The sequence below is a fragment of the Oryx dammah genome, unplaced genomic scaffold, assembly GCF_014754425.2.
Source record: "Oryx dammah isolate SB20612 unplaced genomic scaffold, SCBI_Odam_1.1 HiC_scaffold_16, whole genome shotgun sequence".
Taxonomy (NCBI): domain Eukaryota; kingdom Metazoa; phylum Chordata; class Mammalia; order Artiodactyla; family Bovidae; genus Oryx; species Oryx dammah.
In genome coordinates this window covers 39,577,077-39,595,845 of record NW_024070200.1, presented here as the reverse complement: position 1 = coordinate 39,595,845, position 18,769 = coordinate 39,577,077, and the positions used below count along the sequence as shown (strand labels likewise).

Genomic DNA, 18,769 nt, shown 5'->3' with positions numbered 1-18,769 from the left:
GGCCATGAAGCCCAAGTCTCCCACCACATGGCTCACTCATGAGTGACCCAGGGCCCTGTGAACTGATAGGAATGATGGGCTGGTGAGGGGAGATTCGATCCAAGGAAGCAGTTATCCATCAGCTGCCTGAGAAGGAGAGACACACTTTCGGGAAGAAACCATCAGATCTCACCTCTAACCAGCGAGATGCACTGGGCTTTACTGTGCACACTCAAGAAGCCAGCCCAGCAAGGTCAACACCTGGAGGGGAGCATCTGCCCAGGTATCCAGTGCAGTGGGAAGGAAAACTGAGGTCATGAGGGAAGAAATGGCCAAGGGACTGGCTTGCAGATTGTAAGGAGGATGGGAATGACCTAACAAGGGAGACTTACTTTAGTTGTGGAAGAAATTTAAAGAACACAAGACAGACAATAAGGACAGAGAGCATGTGTTGGCAAAGACAGCTTGAGCCATGATCCCAAGACAAAAAAAAAAAAGAAAAACAGAAAGACAGCATTGCCACATTCAGGGAATATACAGGGGCATGGAGGAGAAGGCGGCAGGAGCAGCAGGCATGTGTGATAGCTAAGGATGCCCAGAGCACAGAGCTAGCTGCTGCCCCTGGGGGCACCACTGGGCACCCCAACCTCCCTCACACTGTCTAAATGCAGAGGACAAAGGGAGTGGTGCTTACCTGGAGGGAGGTACTGGCAGTGCCCAGAGGAATTCACTAACACATTGGTGTGGAACGTAGCATCAAAACGTTCATCAGCACTAGAAACAAGAGAAGGATCTGTGAGCCAAGCCAGCCAGGCAGTGGGTTCCCCATGCCCTTGGGGTGGTTGTTCCTGTGGTCTGAGAAGCTCTGAGAAGGGCTGTTGCTTTCAGGTGGGGCAGCTGGCAGCAGTGTGAGAGCCCCATGTGGGGCTGACCTGGAAGGTCTTCCCAGAGGACAGGGGGATGGGGCCAATGCCCTCCTCCATTTCATAGGGACGCTGATTTTTTTCCATGCATGTAAAACAAAGCTCTTAGCAAAAATGAAACCTGAAGACAACTTAGGAGGTCATTACAGATGAGACATTTCAATCTACCTTCAGGAGACAGAGTGTAGTGGGGTGGGGGAGCAAAGTGCCTCTCTATCAGCCCAGAAGAGTGGGATTTGGACCCACTGTATTCAAGGCTCTAGTTTCAGCCCCATGAATGGGTCCAAAGCTCAGATGGTGCTTGATAAATCCATCTTGAGTGACTGAGGCTGCAGGTGCCCAGGGGAGCTGGGCAGCCTTTAGGGGTACCAGGCTCCAGGACTGGTGATGACAGGTGGAGAGAACAGAATCAAGTTCAAGTTCAGATAAATGCACCCCAGCCCCACCCCTAACCATGCTCAGAACCTCCTCCAGACAGCAGTGACCAACCTGGTTAAAAGAAAGCACACAAAACAGGAAGGAAAAAATAATTAAGACCAAGAGCCCTTCACATCCAGGTCTTTCACTTTCTGTGTTCTGACACTTTGACATCTCAGGCCTTGCTGACCCTGGAGGGACTGTCTCCATCACCCCACTGCCCCAGATTAGCCAATTCCTGGAGATAGCAAACAACTCAATCAAATGAAAACCAACTAATCCAGAGCCCACACCCCAACTAGCTCTTTAATGGAGCTCTCATCTCCTGGCCACCATCCACCCACCCTAATCACCCCAGGGGTAGACACCAGACAAATAGCAACAAGCCATATGCATCAGAGCCTGCTGAAAGCATTCCAAGTTCTAGCCATGCTTACCTTGCCTCACCGCTTCCCTGTGGAAACCACAATAAAGGCTTTTGAGCACGTTTTCTCCCCAAGCCCTCTGCTTTCTGACTGACCCTGGTGCTTCCCTGTGTGGCCCTGTGTGGTGAGCAAGCCTCCTGTTTCTAGGGAACTGTGAGTATCTAATAAACTTCCTTCCTTCATCATTTCTGTATCTGCATCTTACCATACCTGATTAAAACATATCCTTAAAATACTGCCCTATGGGTGAATAAAAAGTAAACAGACTTAAGAAAATGTAGGCAGCCAGTCATGGTACCAGCACCATGAGTTAAATTCCCCTCCTTTTAGCAACTGGAGGACCTCTGCTACGGGCTGCCCATGTGTCCAGAGCCCCTGCAGTCTTTTCTGTCTCCAGCATTCTCTAAAGGGGAAAGTCATCATATCACAAGATGTCTGAGGACAGGCTTCATTGTGAGAAACACAGTCAAGGATAGAGACAAGAAAGATCCAAGAAGAAACTGACAACGAAAGGAATGAAAAATCACCTCTTAAAAAAGTAATATCCTCATAAAAATTCAGATGGATATTGCATTTAGAAAAACAGAGGGCAATATGGAAGTTAAATATGATCTATGAAATACATCTTTAAAAATGGGTGGGAAGTTTGGCTGGTAAGAATCACAGAGATGAAATAGAAGACAGAAGGGATGAGGGTCTCAAAGTAAAAGTTGGGGAAATTCACTCAACAGAAGTGGAGGAAACATCAGGGGAGTGGGAGGGAGAGAAATCACATGGAGAAATTTTAGAGCTGAAGGAAACCCCTAAAGTATGAAGGCAAAAAAAAAAAAAAGGGTGTTTTCAAGAACATTCAGGTGTTTCTTATGTATATTTTCTTGGCTACAGACTTGATCATCAGCTCCAGAAAAATGAGGCTGAACACTAAAGGAGAAGAAACAAACTTTCAGAAAGATCCAGAAAAGGGATTTTCAGGATGAACTGTGCAGAGGGTCTAGTAAAAGGGTTGGGGGTCCAAATTACAGCGAGATATGAGGGGTCTCTGAAGAGAGTAAAGTGGATTCAGAGTAATGAACAGAAGAAAAACAAGCTAGAAAACACCTCAGATTTGATGGACTCATTGTTTTAAAAAATCTTTAATTAAAAAACAGCACCAGAAACTTCAGGAAAAACTGTACAAGTAAGCTTTGGTTTGAAGATAAAAAATGTGATGATGCTGAAAGGAAGGAGGAAGACTAAGCTATGATAAAATGATAATCCTCCGAGATGAAGAAGGTCACATCCACTCCCTCACTTGTACATGCATTCAGGGAGAGAGGAAGAGGAAGGCTCAAGATATAAATATTCTTTGCTTGACAGCAGCCTGTACCCAGGTGTCCTAATGAGACACTAACAGTGTCTGGGTGCCAAATAGCTGAGCATGTGGGCCTTCACAAACTCACCCTGGATTTTACCCTGCTTTTTAAATTAGGGTCTCTGGAATTCCAAGATTCTGTGGAGGTGCTTCAGGTTTCTACAAGTGTTTGATTCCAAGTTTCTTTGCCTTGTGTTTCAAAATACAAATAAAAGTCCAAGCACACTCAAACAATTGTTTTCAAAATCTTAACTCTTCAGACACTCAATGTATTAATTAATTAACGTTTCACTACCTTACTGGGGAAAGTTTAGCTTAAGACTCCTCTTGCCATGAATATTGCGTGTATTTGGAACTCTTGGAAATGAGTCATCCAGTAAGATTTCAGGTTTGCAGTATTACTCTATTTAAACAATTCACATTTGATCCTACAATTCCAGCATAGAACCTGCATCTGCCTTGACATCTGTTCCCACCTCTGTAGCAACAAAGGCAGAAAGCACAGTGTGGTGCTGGCATAGCTTTACTTATTTTAAGCTTGGGTGTCGTCCTGTCTAATTTTTATAGTGATAATAAAGATTGTGGGCAACTGTTAGTGATTAATTTTGGATGAAAAACATACACACAGTTCCTTCTTCATGGATTTGAATCAATTTAACTGAAGAGACTCTAGAGATCACAAGGCAAGTGGGTAAAAACAAGATAAAAATCTGTTACCATTAGCAACAGCTTACCTTTGTGACTCAGTGATTTCTGAATATAGTTCAACCAAAATAGAATACTGAGATAAATGGAACTGTATCACTGTCATCATTATCAAAATTCAAATCTTAATACTCATTGTGGAAGTTTTAGGTTCTTTCCCACAGGCAATGATATAAATGTAAATGATATAAAAGTAATTCTGGTAATAATTACGTGCCTATACCACTTTATCTGTTTTCACCATTAGGGCTGGAGATAAACTTTGTTTGAAAGGCGGTCCTGTGCTAAAATCTGAGTCTGAAAACAGGAAGGGGATGAAAAGTCCCTGTGCAAGATGAGTAACCAAAACTATGCCAAGGACCTGATAGGAGACACCACCAGGAATGCCCAGGATACGTGGCACCACGGCCTTTGTAGCCAGCAGACTCTGGTCACCCTAGAGGCTGGGCGGGCCCATATGACTCCTTTTCCTTCTCTGTGCTGGTGTGCATATGAAACCTTCTGTCTTAAACTCTTAGGAACTGGTCAAACATATATATTTTTTCTTGACTACTGGAAAACAGGGTGCACCCTCAGAGCTTTTGACAACCCTGGCACATGGCTCCTCACTCCCCTAAAAAGCTCTTCTCTCTGGCTGCTGTGGTCCCCATCCAGCTAGTGATGGATAGATGAGCTTGCATTTAGTATGAGGAGAGCGCTGGGCACCCCCACTGAGAGGTGCTCATGGAGAGGGAGGGTTATTTAACCCCAATATTGAAGGTGCGGGTCCTACATCATCAGTCAGAGGACTTCTGGACGGGCTCTAAAGATGTGCAGAAGGCTCAAAAGTGGAAAGGTAAGGGTGTTGCCAGCAGAAAGGGCAGTCTGGTCACATGCCTGGAGATAGACTGGACCAAGGGAGGCTTCACGAAGGTAAGGTGTGGTTGGAGCAGGGGTAAGTGAGATGCTGCCCTAGGCAGCAAGGCAAGTACTACAGGGGCTTGAGAGCAAACCACCAGTGTCTGTGCCTGCAGGACCCAAGGGCCCATCCTTATGGGAGGATTTCAAACTGTGCTTCCAGATGTCCCAGCAGCACAGGCAGGCAGAGCCCAGGGGGCACAAGTGAACCCTGGTGGTCTGGGCTAAGATTGCATCCTCCTCCTCATCCCCAGGGTAGAACACAGTGCCAGATCTGGCCCTGGGAAGTGCGCCTGGCACTGGAAGCAGAGCCCTCCAATCCCAGCTCAGTGCAGCCTCTGCTTATCTCACCTGGCGGCACTGACCCCCACCTCTCAGCAAAAAACCCAGGGCCAATACCCTGCTGCCAAGAGCACACTGCGGGCTCCTGAGGGGAGGACTGTAATGAATGGGGTCTCGGGCACCATCAGACCGGTCTCCCCTGAGGTCACATGGTCCTCCAAAGACAGAAAGAGGGAGAGCAGAAAAGACAAAAACGATCTTAATCTTCCTATCACAAAAAAAGAAATGATGATTACGTGATGAGATAGAGATGTCAGTAATACTACAGTGGCAATTACATTGCAATATAAATGTGAATCAGGGATTCCCTGGTGACTCAGCGGTAAAGAATCTGCCTGCAATGCAGGAACTACAAGAGCTGCAGGTGGCGCAGGTTTGATGCCTGGGTGGAGAAGATCCGCTGGAGGAGGATCTGACAACCTACTCCAGAATTCCAGCCTGGACAGAGAAGCCGGGCAGGCTATGGACAGAGGAGGCTGGCAGGCTACAGTGCATAGGGTCACAAAGCACCAGACACAACTGAAGTGACTTAGCACGTGGCACATACATGTGTATCAAATCAACACATTGTACATGGTAAACATACAATATTTTATATATCTTAATTATATCTCAATAAAGTAATAAAGTTTAAAATATTGTAAGAAAAAAGTATGTGAAGAAAAAAGAGGAAATCCATCTATCTCAAACAACTGTCAATGGAAGGTGCCCTTTATCTTAAATCTCTTAATAAAAAAAAGCTGCCAATTACATGTTAAGACACCACTTTTCACTGATGCCTAGATTTCAGAGGAAGAGTATCTGTAGAGAAAAGATCAATTTTGTTTAAAAAATGAGTAGTTAAGTCCTTTATCTGGGTATTTTTATTTTGCTTTATATTTTATTCTAAAGTGTTAGGACAGGTTCAAATTATAGCAATGTGACTTTTCATAGATTGTGACCAAAAAGTCTTGAGCAGAAGTGAAATTTCACGATTATTTCTACCTTTCAGAGATCCCAGGAGTCAGACATCTAGGCATTAGCAGGAGGTTTCCAGAAGAATTTATCAATATCTTTTCTTTAACCACCAATTTATATGTTACACGGTATATAACATGGATGTGATGAGGTAACACTGGATAAATTATAACAATGTTACAACAGTGTTATAAATAATATAACCTAATAATGGATGCTTGCTCCTTGGAAGAAAAGCTATGACAAACCTAGACAGCATATTAAAAACCAGAGACACTACTTTGGGGACAAAGGTCCATCTAGTCAAAGCTATGGTTTTTCCAGTAGTCATGTATGGATGTGAGAGTTGGACCATAAAGAAGGCTGACTACTGAAGAATTGATGCTTTTGAACTGTGGTGTTGGAGAAGACTCTTGAGAGCCTCTTGGACTGCAAGGAGATCAAACCAGTCAATCCTAAAGGAAATCAACCCTGAATATTCATTGGAAGTACTGATGCTCCTGATGCAAAGAGTAGACTCAAGGAAAAGACCCGGATGCAAAGAGTCGACTCAAGGAAAAGACCCTGATGCTGGGAAAGACTGAAAGCAGGAGGACAAGGCATCACCAACTCAATGGACATGAGTTTGAGCAAGCTCCAGGAGATGGTGAAGGATGGGGAAGCCTGGCGTGCTGCAGTCCATGGGGTCGCAAAGAGTCAGACAACTGAGTGACTGAACAACAAATAACAGTGTTATAAATAATATGGGATAAATGTTACCATGGAATATGTCAAGTTTCTGGGTTCCCAATTTTGTTTCTTGTTTAACAAAAAGGACTATTTCTGATCCAGGACAACATCATTTTAATCACTACAACAGAATGGAAACATTGGTATTTGGCAGGCTAAGTCCTCCAACTTTGTCCTTTGTTTAAAAATTATCTTACCTATCCCTTGGCCCTTTACTCATGTCCAATCCCATGAAGACTGAGTGGAGACTTCAGTTGGAATCACATAAAATTTACAGACTAGTTTGGGAGATTTTGACATCTTTATGATATTGAGTTTTCCCAGAAATAAATATATAACTCATTGTTTATTTTGGTCCTAGATCTTTCAATTGGCATTTTTTAACACCTGCAGATGAAATAAGATGTTTAATTACATTTTCTAAATGTTGCAAGAGTAAAGATATACATTCATATTTTCATACTTGTATCCAAAATATTTTGTCTAGACAGTCTCTAAGAGTTCTTCATGTAAAAAAGTCATATGGTCTGTGAATGATGATAATCTAGTTTGTTGTTGTTTAGTCACTTAGTCTTGTCTGACTCTCTGCAACTCCATGGACTGTAGCCTATCAGACTCTTCTGTCCATGGGATTTCCCAGGCAAGAAAAATGGAGTGGGTTGCCATTCCCTTCTCCAGGGGATCTTCCCAACCCAGGGATTGAACTTGTATCTCCTGCATTGCAGGTGGATTCTTTATCACTGAAACACATTCCTTTCTAACTGTCAATGTTTTGTTCTTTTATTTTTCTTATTATTTAATAAATTAAGAAAATCTTAATACCATTATTAAGATATTTTTAAGTGATCTTTATTTCATTCTACATATAGAAACCTGTAATGTTTCAGCATTAAATGATCCTTTGGTAAACACCTTACTTCAGATTACACAACTTTTCTTCTATTTCACAAATGGGTATTAAATACTATCAATTGATTTTTCTCTAACTACTAGATGATCACATGATTTCTCTCCTTCATTCTGTTTACAGAGTGAATTATAGCAGTGAAGTTTTCTAAGTTAAAACTTGCATTCTTATTAGAAAATTAAATTTGTTAAATAAGTTTTTAATTACTGCTAGATTTAGTGAGTTATAGTTAAGATGTATACATACATGCTCATAAGTGATGCTAGGTGGGACTAGCCTGCAAAATACACCTTTTCAAATTTATTTTTAAAAATGTATTGATCAAGAGGATGAAAGGCAAGCTTCAGACTGGTAGAAAATACTTGAGAAAAGATATTTCTAATAAAGACTGCTATCCAAGTAACTCTTCACAGTAAGAAAACAACCTAATCAAAAATGGGTCAAAAACTCAAACAGGTACATCAACAATGAAGATATGAGGGAATGTAAATTTAAACAACCAGATGTCATCACACACCTATCATATGGTCAAACCCAAGACCACTGAGAACACCAAATCTGGCAAGGATATAGAGCAACAGCAACTTTCATTCACTGCTGATGGGTATGTATGCAAAATGGAACAATCACTTTGAAAGACAGTTTGGCTGTTTCTTACAAAACTAACCACCCTCTTACCATTGTTGTTGATTTTCAGTCACTCAGTTTTGTCCCAAGTCTTTGTGACCCCATGGACTGAAGCATGCCAGGCTTCCCTGTTCTTCACTATCTCCCAGAGTTTGCTCAAACTCATGTCCATTGATTCATGATGCCATACACCTATCTCATCCTCTGTTGTCCCCTTCTCTTCTTGCCCTCAATCTTTCCCAGTATCAGGGTCTTTTCCAATGAGCTGGCTCTTCTCATCAGGTGGTCAAAGTATTGGAGCTTCAGCTTCAGCATCAGTCCTTCCAATGAATATTCAGAGTTGATTTCCTTTAGAATTGACTGGTTTGATCTCCTTGCAGTCCAAGGGACTTTCAAGAGTCTTCTCCAGCACTACAGTTCTAAAGCATCAATTCTTTGGCGCTCAGCCCTCTCTCATGTCCATACATGGCTACTGGAAAAACCATAGCTTTGACTATATAGACCTTTGTCAGCAAAGTGATGTCTCTGCTTTTTAATATACCTGTCTAGGTTTGTCACAGCTCGTCTTTCAAGAAGCAGGCGTCTTTTAATTTTATGGATGCAGTCACCATCTGCAGTGATTTTGGAGCCCAAGAAAATAAAGTCTATCTCTGTTTCCATTTTTTTTTTTTCCTTATTTGCCATGAAGTCATGGAACTGGATGCCATGATCTTAGCTTTTTGAATGTTGAGTTTTAAGCCATCTTTTTCACTCTCCTCTTTCACCTTCATCAAGAGGCTCTTTAGTTCCTCTTTACTTTCTGCTGTTAGAATGGTGTCATCTTTATATCTGAGGTTGCTGACATTTGTCCCAGCAATCTTGATTCCAGCTTGTGATTCATGCAGCCTGGAATTCACACTCCTTAGTCTTTACCCAGAGGAGTTGAAATCTTATGTCCAGACAAAAGTCTGTACATGGATGTCTACAGAAAGCTTTACTCATAATTACCAAAACTGTGAAGTAATCAAGATGTTCTTGAGTAGGTGAATGAATAAATAAACTGTGATACATACAGGCAGTGGAAAGCTATTTAGTCTTAAAATGAAGTGAGCTATTAAGCCATGAAAGACTTGGAGGAAGGTTAAATGCCTATTACTAAGTGAAAGAAGCCAGTCTGAGGGCTACATACTGTTTAACTCCAACTAAAGGACATTCTAGACCAGCCAAAACTATGAAGACAGTAAAGTTCAGTGGCTTCCAGGAGTTGGAGGGAGAGAGGGATGAATAGGAGGGGCACATTAGATTTTTAAGGCAGTGAAACTATTTTGTATGCTACTATAATGCTGGATACATGTCATTATACCTTTGTCCACACCCATTCAATGTACAACATAAAGAGTGAGCCCTAGGGTATACTATCTACTTTGGGTGTATATTGCTGATCCTGTTCACACTGTCCACATTGTTCACTGAACCCAGGGTAGGCAAGGCACAAGCTAAGAGGCTGCAAGAAGACTCGAGGATCTGTAGGAACTGCAGACACATTTATTCTCTTCTGGCAACAGCCATAGCATAACCTAACACAACACAACCTCTCTCCTGGCTGACAACAGCAGTCGTAACAGCATTCGCTCCTAGTTGACACAGCAGGCACGGCAGTAGACACGCTATATCCTCTCCTCTTGTGGCTGACCCAGTGGACAGCCATGACGCAGCAGTAATGCTGCCACTTTCCAGGTGGAGTTCACATATCCCTACAGCACAAAGTAGCTCGTGACCAAGCAAGTACCTTGTGATGTGCATGTGCAGTGGTCTAAATGACCTCAGCCGATACACAGTCATTATTTACAAGATGTGGGGCAAGAGAGCCTGAACATGCCATCTTGGCTAATTTGCTCTCTCCCCACAGGGTGATAATTATTTGTCAGTGTTGGCTCATCAGCTGCAACAAACAAACATTGTTGTTCAGTCACTAAGTCATGCCTGACTCTGCAATCCCATGGACTGCAGCACACCAGGCTTCCCTGTCCTCCAGTATCTCTTGGATTTGCAATCCCTGTCCTCCAGTATCTCTTGGATTTGCCCAAACTCATGCTCATTGAGTCAGTGATCTCATTCAACCATCTCATCCTGTTGCCCACTTCTTCTCTTGCCCTCAATCTTTCCCAGAATCAGGCTCTTTTCTGATGAGCCAGTTCTTTTCATCAGGTGGTCAAAATATTGGAGTTTCAGGTTCAGCATCAGTCCTTCCAATGAATATTCAAGGCTGATTTCCTGTAGGATCGAGTCGTTGGATCTCCTTGCTATCCAAGGGACTGTTACGAGTCTTCTCCAGCAACATAGTTTGATAGCATAAATTCTTTGGTGCTCAGCCTTCTTTATGGTCTACCTCTCACATCCATACATGACTACTGGAAAAACCTGCAGATTTGACTAGATGGACCTTTGTTGGCAAAGTGACGTCTCTGCTTCTTAATACACCACTCTGGTCCGGGTGTTCATAATGGGGTAGGCATTGCATGTGTTGGGGCAGGGATATATGGGAAATCTGTGAACCTTCTCAATTATGCTGGGGATGTAAAATTACTCTAAAGTATATTTTAAAGATAGATAGAAAAAAAATAAAGATAGATAGATAAATAGATTCAATTATGTTAACTATTTTTTCTGTTTTGTCTAGAATCAGCTGATATTTTTCTAGAAAAAAATAAATCCCGGCTAAATTTCCAAATTTATTGCCATAAAGTTGTCCATAATATTCTATTTTTAAAAATGCCATCTATGGTTATAGACTTATTTTATATCTAATAAACATTTATTTGTATCTTCTTTACTTTCTTGATAATTATTCCCTGAGGCATGTTCATTTTATTGGTTCTTCTTAAAACCAATTTATTCCTTCCTGATTTCTATCTTATTTTTCTCATTTAATAAATCTGTACTCTTTTCTTTATTCCTCTTCTTATTTATATAATATTTTTCTAAGTTCTTGTGATTGGTATTAATAATTAATTCAAATTTCACTCTAAAACCTCGTGGATCACACCTAACTGTGGAAAATTCTTAAAGAGATGAGAATACCAGACCGTCTTACCTGCCTCCTGAGAAACCTGTATGTAGGTCAAGAAGCAACAGTTAGAACTGGACATGGAACAATGGTTCCAACTTGGGAAAGGAGTACGTAAGGCTACATACTGTCACCTTGTTTATTTAATTTACATGCAGTGTACATCATGTGAAATGCTGGACTGGATGAAGCATAATCAAGACTGCTGGGAGAAATAATAATAACCTCAGATATGCAGATGACACTACCCTTATGGCAGAAAGTGAAGAGAAGAGGAATTAAAGAGCCTCTTGATGAAAGTGAAAGCGAAGAGTGAAAAAGCTGGCTTAAAACTCAACATTCAAACAATGTAGATGGTGGCATCCGGTTCTATCACTTCATGGCAAATGGGGAAACAACAGAAACAGCAACAGGCTTTATTTTCTTGGGCTCCAAAATCACTGCAGATGGTGACTGCAGCCATGAAATTAAAAGACGTTTGCTCCTTGGAAGAAAAGCTATGACCAACCTAGACAGCATATAAAAAGCAGAGACATTACTTTGCCGACAAAAGTCTGTCCAGTCAAAGCTATGGTTTTTCCAGTAGTCATGTATGGATGTGAGAGTTGGCCCATAAAGAAAGCTGAGCACTTAAGAACTGATGCTTTTGGACTGTGGTATTGGAGAAGACTCTAGACAGGTCCTTGGACTGCAAAGATCAGACCAGTTAATCCTAAAGGAAATCAGTCCTGAATATTTATTGGAAGGGCTGATGCTATAGCTGGAGCTCCAATTTTGGCCACCTGATACAAAGAACACACTCATTAGAAAAGACCCTGATGCTTGAAGGCAGGCGGAGAGGGGGACGACAGAGGATCAGATGGTTGGATGGCATCACTGACTCGATGGACACAATTTTGAGCAGGCTCCGGGAGTTGTTAATGGGACAGGGATGCCTGGTGTGCTGCAGGCCATGGGGTCACAAGGAGTTGGACACGACTGAGTGACTGAACTGAACTGTCTAATGTAAGCATTTAAGGCTATGGATTTCTCCTTACATATATATACATGTGCTCTCACACATTCACACCCACTAAAGTTTTTTTATTCACATTGGGGTATTTAGTTCTCTAGATATATATTTTCAGTAGAACAAGGACACATCTCTATCTGCATCTATCTGTATCCATTTCTCTTCATTAGATGAGGATGGTTAACTGTGGAATTCTATTGATACACACTATTTTCCCTCTTGAACTATCAAGTACTAAAAAAGTACACTAAAATCTTCTATCATAATTATGGATTTATCTACCAATTTTTATTCATTTGTATCAAAGTCATTTTATTAGGTTTATACACGTGAAATTTTTTATATATTTTTAGAAATTTCATTATTACTTGAACTTTAACCTTATTTGTACTTCTTTTCTTATAGCAAGTATGCATGCACATGAGTGTGTGTGTGTGTATATGTGTGTGTTTTCCTGTTTTAAACACAGCCATTTAATTTTATCTTGTTCCTATTGATCAAATACATATTTTCCTTTTTTTTTTCTTGCCTCTTGTGTACTTACACTTTATTTCCATCCAAATTAATGTATAGCTGGATTTTTAAATATATATATAGATAGATACAGACACAGATAGATAGATGTGTGGTGGCTAAGTTGCTTCAGTTGTGTCTGACTCTTTGTGACTTCATTGATGTAGCCGTCCAGGCTCCTCTGTTCATGGGATTTTCCAGGCAAGAATACTGGAGTGGGTTGCCATTTCTTACTATAGCAGATCTCCCAGACCCAGGGGTTGAACCCAAGTCTCTTATGTCTCTTTCTTTGGCAGGCGGGTTCTTTACCACTAGTGCCACCTGAGAAGCCTCTGATAGATAGTTGACAGAGAGATGGTTGGGGAATCTCTGTCTTTTTAACTAACTGCCTAATGCTCTCTCTTCTCTTGTCTCTTAAAATGCTTGGTTTTATTCTTACTCTTTAATTTTGCCCTCTTTCCCCTTTCTCTTTGATTGCACTTCCCTTGTTTCTTTAGGCTTCTCATATTTTCTTTATTCTTTCCCTACTAGCTTCTCATCTGTCTGGAAGTTAAAAAAATATTCTTTTGCTTCTGATAGTTATTCTTACCCTTTTTATCCCTTTAAAATGAACATTTATTGCTCTTTTCTAATTACAGAAATAAAGCATATTCACAAAAAGGGAAAATGGAAAGCACTTGGTAGGTACAAAATAACTGATGAAATTATTTAAAATTAAAATTACCCATAATTTTGTACTTCAGAGGTAACTTCTTTGCCATTTTTTTCTGAGCTTTTTCTATGGATGTGGATACACTGGTTGTATATAAAGTACATGCATACCACATGCATATGCACAGACATTTTAAACAAAATTTTGGACCTTACATACAATAATCTAGAATTTGTTTTTTTTTCCCCCACCTTAGCAATGTATCATAGATAGTTTTGATTCTTACATTTTTAACATGTATATCGTACTCAAAACTGGTAACTATGCTCTACTAGAGCAACTTACATCCAACTAAGTGGTTTACCTCCAAGTACCATCCATACAGTGCTTTATTATTCTCAGCATTTTAATCTCACTTTGTTTTTACCCCCACCATCAAGTTCACTGTTAATATTAAGTATGTTCAAAATTGTTTACATTTTTTAACTGAATTTTTAACTGTATTTCTTCTCAGACCGTTCCTACATTTATACTCTGATAGTTTCATTAAGGCAGTTTACCTCTTCATGGCAACAATAATTCTTGAGTCCTTCTTTTCCTGAAAATGTCCTGATTTTGCCCCTCATGTAAAGAAGGTTTAGCAGGTACAGAATTCTAGGACGGCAATTATTTTTCTCTCAAACTTGAACGTTACTCTTAGCTTTTTCTGCTTCTGACTGTTGCCTCTAAAAGGCCTGCAGTCAGTCTAATCTTTATGCTTTTGTAACAAACTATCTTTTGCTCTTTCCCTGTTTCCAGCATCTCCTTAGCTTCCTGACTTCTACAGGTTTTAGTAACGTTGTCTAGGTGCCCATTCTTGTTATTTATCTTTCCTCAGACTTCTTGTATCTCCCGAAACTGAGGATTTATGTTGTTCATCAATATTATTAAATTCTCGGCCATTCTTTTGGAACATGGCTTCTGCAGGAAAAAAAAATAGTATCATATTTCACTGGGAAACTGCATCCTCTGCATGCACACAGCTCTGAGCTGGCCACCTGAGGTCTGGGAGTACATCTGAGATCTTTGGAAGCGCTTTATAAGCTGGCAGGCAGGGGAGAGATGTATAAATTATGTGTTGTCTGGGAGTGATTTCACTGCTGTTGATTTGATTTCCTGTGCCCTCTAAATAAACACATTTTATGTCCGCTTACAATTCATCTCAACCTTCCTTTACTTCATATACATTTGTCCTGGTTTGACTTTTCCTTTAATTGGATCTAACATCTGCCTGGTTCCCTCAGTTTTATGAGTAAAATTAATTCTTTAGCATGTGTCCATTTTTACATATCTGTATATGGGTCACAATTTTACCTTTACACTGGAAAATCTCCTAACACTTCTCCCATGTTCTATTATTTCCTTCTACAATACCAGCCACTGCATGTGGGAGCACCTTCACATGAGCGGAACTCATCAGCCCTGTCTCAGGGTTCATAAGTGTGAGGTCACCACTGAGTGGGGTTCATGTATCCACATATACTGCCTTCTGCCCGACCTTAGACATACTGTGCTGTTATTTTGATGACTCTTCCTATTTTTGACTTATTTGAAAAATAGGAATAATAACAGTACCCTTCTCAGAAATGTTGTAAACATATGTAAAATGTTTGCAGGACCTGGTACAGAGAAGCACCTGAGAAGTGTGAGATATTCCCACAGCTGTTCACTATTCTTTCATATCTCCCAACTATGAAAATATGATTTCATATTTTACTGCCTATGATTCAATCCAGGAAATTGCTTCTGCTCTTTTGACTGTCTCATCTGACACTCAATACTTCTACCGAGATTTCAGTTTTTAAAAAAATTTCATTGGAGTGTCATTGATTTAAAATGTGTATAGCACCCTGATTCAGTTACACACATATATATGTCAAACTATATGCGAGTGTATGTGTGTGTATATATACTAGCTTCCCGGGTGGCTCAGTGGTAAAGAATCCACCTGCAAATATAACAGATACAGGAGATGGAGGTTTGATCCCTGGATCAGGAAGATCTCTGGAGGAGGAAATGGATGAAGTAATCTTGCCTGGAAGATTCCATAGACAGAGGAGCCTGGAGGGCTATAGTCCATGGGGTCACAAAGAGTTGGACATTACTGAGCGCGTGCACATACACACATACATATATTCTTTTTAAGATACCTTTCCCTTATAGGTTATTACAAAATATTGAGAATACTTCCCTGTGCTATACAGTAGATCCTTGTTGTTTATCTAGCTTATATACAGTAGTGTATGTTAATCCCAAACTCCTAATTTATCCCTCCTCCACCTTTCTCCTTTGATAACTAAGTTTTTTTTTACGTTCATGAGTTTATTTCTGTTTTGTAGATAAATTGAGTTTTTTATGTGATGTCTATAATTTTCATCTCTATTAATTTTAGGTGATTTTTTTCAAAGCAGCTATTCAAAAAGTATTTTGCTTTTTTTCTTGCATTTTCAATTCTTTATTTATTAGTTTCTATTATCTAAAATTCAGAACCAGATCTGCAGTTTGTTGTATCTGCTGATATTTGCTCCAAGAGAGTTGCTGTTTCTTTATGTTTCTTTGTAAGCCTAATTTTCAACTCATCTATTTGTGCGTGTCTGTTTGCCTTTGAGTTCCGTTGCTATCTATATGTCTTCAACCCTGACGGTCTTTGCAACATTTGCTGTAAAATCTAATGAAGGCCTATGCAAAGAACTTAGGAGATACAAATGCAGCCACAGTGTTGGTGGAAACAAAGGACAGGTGGGGGAAGAGCAGAGCCCTGAGGCTGTCCCCTCACAGCCTTCCAGCCCCGACTCTGGGACACCAACCACTGTGGTTTGTGCTATTTGTCAGGTGGCAGAAAACTCAAGGCTCAAACACCAATGCACCACCATGGAGCTTGGACAGCACATATCTTGCCGTCCAGATGCCACAGACTGGAATGACTCTTCAGTCTCCAAGCCCCTGGTTGTGACATGGAACTTCCCCTCACATAGCCAGAAACAGGTTAGCTTCCTGTTCACCTTCCTGCACTGAGAAGGAGATACTCCTCTGGCCCACTTCTCAGAGAGGGCAGTGCTTCAAAGGCAGTACCTGCTCAGTCCCGGCCCACCTCGTCTGAGAGGGCAGGGCCCAGGTCTCACCCCTGCCTCCTTAGTTTTTGTGTAGTGCTAGTTGCTCAGTCGTATCTGACTCTTTGCGACTTCTCTGTCCTTGGGATTCTCCAGGCAAGAATACTGGAGTGGGTTGCTATTTCCTTCTCCAGGGATCTTCCTTCCTGACTTGGGGATCAAACACAGGTTTTCTGCATCACAGGCGGATTCTTTATCGTTTGAGCTGCAAGGAAGCTCCCTACAGGGAAGCTTCCTCCCTAGGAGAGCTTTTTTGTGACCTGGGACACAGGACTACTCCCTAAGCTCCCAGGGCTACATGTGAGGAAAGCACTGGCCTCTGCCCTCCTGGGCTGCTCAGAGCCCCTGCAGTTCCTCTAACACAGAGGTGGGGCAGCCTACTTTATGAATGTGAATGAGGCCATGAAGTAAAAGTGAATCCTCCATTTCTAAGCTGTGTAACCTGTGACACCCTTTCTTTCCAGGGCCATGAAACCTAGGGAACAAGGGAAAGCTAGCCACCTCCGCCAGGGAAGGGAGAGCTTCTGCCGCTGGTGCCCTTGGTTACTGTGCACACAAGGACTGTGCATCAGGTGCGGAAATTCTCACAGGCGTGAAGGTGACCAGAAAATACAGAGGGAAAGGTGCGGACCGTGTGCTCTGCCCACCTGGGCTCATGGCCTCTGAGCAGGCATGCAGGCCACCGTGAGAACCTCCCGCCTAACTGGGTCCACCAAGTCCATGCCTGAAGTTCCCAGTAATTGGCTGATAAGCGACCAGACTAATTTTTTAAGGGAGTTTTTCCTTTAGGTGAAGAATATAAAGAAATTCATCAACAATAATCTGAATAAATATGAAATCTAAATAAACTAAGCACATGTTTTTGAAAAATACCACTTAGTATGACAGTATAAAATCTAAAAATGAAAACTCAGAAACATTGTTTTTACCTTCAAGAAGTTAATCTAAATATGTCCTGCCTAAAGTTATACTAAATATTTCCACCAAAACACTGAAGCAAGAAGGTTCATAATGAAAAATAAAAACTTGGTTTAGATTAAGTGGAACATATCATCAGGGACCTAATTTGCTTACCAGTAAACCAGGCCTGTATAATGTGTTTGGAAAGAAATTTCACTCGGGCCTGCTGCTGGAGTGTGAGGGCTACTCGAATTCTGTTTGGAGGCTTCTTTGATCTCGCAGAGTAGACATCATGAGCAAAGCACACCCTCCCGAGTTGAAGAAATTTATGGACAAGAAGTTATCATTGAAATTAAATGGTGGCAGACTTGTCCAAGGAATATTGCGGGGATTTGATCCCTTTATGAATCTTGTGATAGATGAATGTGTGGAGATGGCAACTAGTGGGCAACAGAACAACATTGGAATAGTGGTAATACGAGGAAATAGGATCATCATGTTAGAAGCCTTGGAACGAGTATGAACAATGGCTGTGTTCACCAGAGAAATCAATGCTTCCATGCGTCTCCTTTCCACATTCTACTACTAGAAAAATTGGGTTGTGTACATTTTCTTACTGAACTATTTTGTTAAATAAACTTTTGTAATAGCCAAAAAAAAAAAAAAGAAATTTCATAAAATGGAACAACAGGATTTAAGAACCTTAAAAAGCCCATATTTCATCTGGAAAAATATATATGATTAAAATAAATACAGTCACAAGTATGTTTATTATCATTTCCAAAAAAACAAAAATTAGAGCTCAGACTTTCAGTTATGGATAGAATAGACACTTATTTGCATGGACTGAACTGTCCTCTCCCCAAATTCATATGTTGCTGGAGTCCTAACTCCCAGTATGACTACATTTGGAAATAGGATCTTTAAGGAGGTAATTAAGGCTAAGTGCAGTCATATGGATGGAGTCCTAACCCGATTAAGACTGGTAGCCTTGTAAGAATAGGCTAAATTAGTATTCATCTTCTCTCTCTTCTCTTCCATACGAGGACACAATGAGAAGCCAGGAAGGGAGGTTTCTCCTGGAAAAGAATTGGCTGCCTATTGATCTTGGATTTCCAGCCTCCAGAACTGGGAAAAATGAAAGTCTCCATTTTTATGTATTCATTACAGTCACTTAAGAATTTTGTGGAACAACAGTTCCACAAAATATATATACTTATCTATATATAGATAAATAA

The 18,769-nt window shown here is 40.8% G+C and overlaps 2 protein-coding genes across 2 annotated transcripts in view; one reads left to right on the top strand and one right to left on the bottom strand.

The window, feature by feature from the left end:
- The window catches only part of LOC120875517 (neuronal acetylcholine receptor subunit alpha-7), a 150,443-nt gene that overhangs the window by 26,330 nt on the left and 105,344 nt on the right, over positions 1–18,769 (bottom strand). The window contains exon 5 of the mRNA XM_040257376.1: positions 674–753. Coding sequence (XP_040113310.1) covers positions 674–753 — 80 coding nt within the window. The remainder of the gene's footprint in view (positions 1–673; positions 754–18,769) is intronic.
- On the top strand, positions 17,760–18,117 carry LOC120875519 (small nuclear ribonucleoprotein G-like). The gene has a single exon (XM_040257378.1). It carries the CDS (start codon positions 17,824–17,826, stop codon positions 18,052–18,054), a length of 231 nt encoding a protein of 76 aa, XP_040113312.1. The 5' UTR covers positions 17,760–17,823; the 3' UTR covers positions 18,055–18,117.